The following is a 1,376-nucleotide window of genomic DNA, read 5'->3' as shown; positions in this document are numbered from 1 at the left end:
CGTCGAGGTAAGTCCACATCTCCAAGTTTCCCCATTAGTTGTGGGTTGTTTAGATATCACAGAACTGACAGGAATAACTTTTTTCCAAGGGTCTTTCTTATGCCAGCAATGTTATTCCAGACTCTAGTTAATGTTTTCTTTGAGTAGATATCATCAGGTTTTGACTTAAGGTTATACAAGCTTGATATTACTTCTACCCAAAGATGATGTGGTTTAGTTCTCAGCTTCCACCACCATTTCATTACTAAAGAAATATTGAGACTTTTTATAGTACCAATCCCAAAGCCTCCTGAATCCTTGGGTGCAACTACCTTGTCCCACGAGACCCAATGTATTTCTTCTTATCATCCTAAGCGCCCCATAGAAATCTGCTCCTCAGTTTTTTGAGGGTTTGGATTACCTCGTCAGGTACTACAAATAGTGACAAAAAATAAGTTGGAAGGTTACCAAGGACTGATTGGATTAGGGTCAATCTACCACCAAAAGATAAGGTTTTTTATTTCCATTTTGAGAGTTTGGCTTGAAATCTCTCAATAATCGGCTCACAGTTCTTCTTTAAATTCATGTTGGCTCCGACAGGAACACCTAGATATGTAAAAGGTAATGCAGATGGTTCACACCCAAGTGTACTGGCCCTGTTTGATACTTCTTGCATTTCTGATCCAACTCCGAAAACTTTTGATTTATTGAAGTTTACCTTTAACCCTAACGCGACATGAAAGCAATGAAGGATACGAGCTAGGTTGTTTATGTTTTTTCTCGACCACTCCCCTATGAATAGTGCATCATCTGCGTATAGCAAATGAGAGATCATCGGGCCTCCATTTGGAATTTTAACACCCTGGAAAATGCCTAGCTCACAGGCAGACCGCATCGCAAAACTAAGGCCCTCCATGGCTGCTATAAAGAAGAATGGGGAAAGTGGGTCACCGTGTCGGACACCTTTCGATAATGGGAACTCCTCAGTCGGGCTTTCATTGACTAGAACAGAGGATCTTGCAGATCCAAGGCAGCCTCTTAACCACATTCTCATTTTTTTACTTTAGTTCATATTAATGTTGTAAATTAATATTTTTGACGTTAAACAATAATTTATTATTATTCAAAAGTTCAAAAATAATATATTGATGTACGTTGTTTGAGTATAATATACATTTTCAACAGTAAAATATCTTTATTCAAAGTTTAATTATTCTTTCTTATTTATTTTTTTTATATTTTATCTTTCGATTTTCCGATTAAATCAATTATTTTTCTGCTTCATTAAGTATTTTACAACAACATGGTTTTAAATATTTTTAAAGATTTCATGACCATTATAATCATAATTTGTAACTTATTTGATAAATATTTGTTAACGAATCTGAAACAGATAT

At 35.4% G+C, this 1,376-nt stretch overlaps 1 protein-coding gene across 1 annotated transcript; it reads right to left on the bottom strand.

Annotated features, from left to right (window-relative positions):
• Positions 1-496: 496 nt before the first annotated feature.
• On the bottom strand, positions 497-1,033 carry LOC145002383 (putative mitochondrial protein AtMg01250). The gene has a single exon (XM_078961670.1). The coding sequence runs from the start codon at positions 1,031-1,033 to the stop codon at positions 497-499; it is 537 nt and encodes a 178-aa protein (XP_078817796.1).
• Between the last annotated feature and the right edge of the window lie 343 nt (positions 1,034-1,376).

The sequence above is a fragment of the Lactuca saligna genome, chromosome 6 (assembly GCF_052625555.1).
Source record: "Lactuca saligna cultivar CGN05327 chromosome 6, ASM5262555v1, whole genome shotgun sequence".
Lineage (NCBI taxonomy): Eukaryota > Viridiplantae > Streptophyta > Magnoliopsida > Asterales > Asteraceae > Lactuca > Lactuca saligna.
The sequence above is the reverse complement of the archived record's forward strand: the minus strand, read 5'-3'. Positions and strand labels throughout refer to the sequence as shown.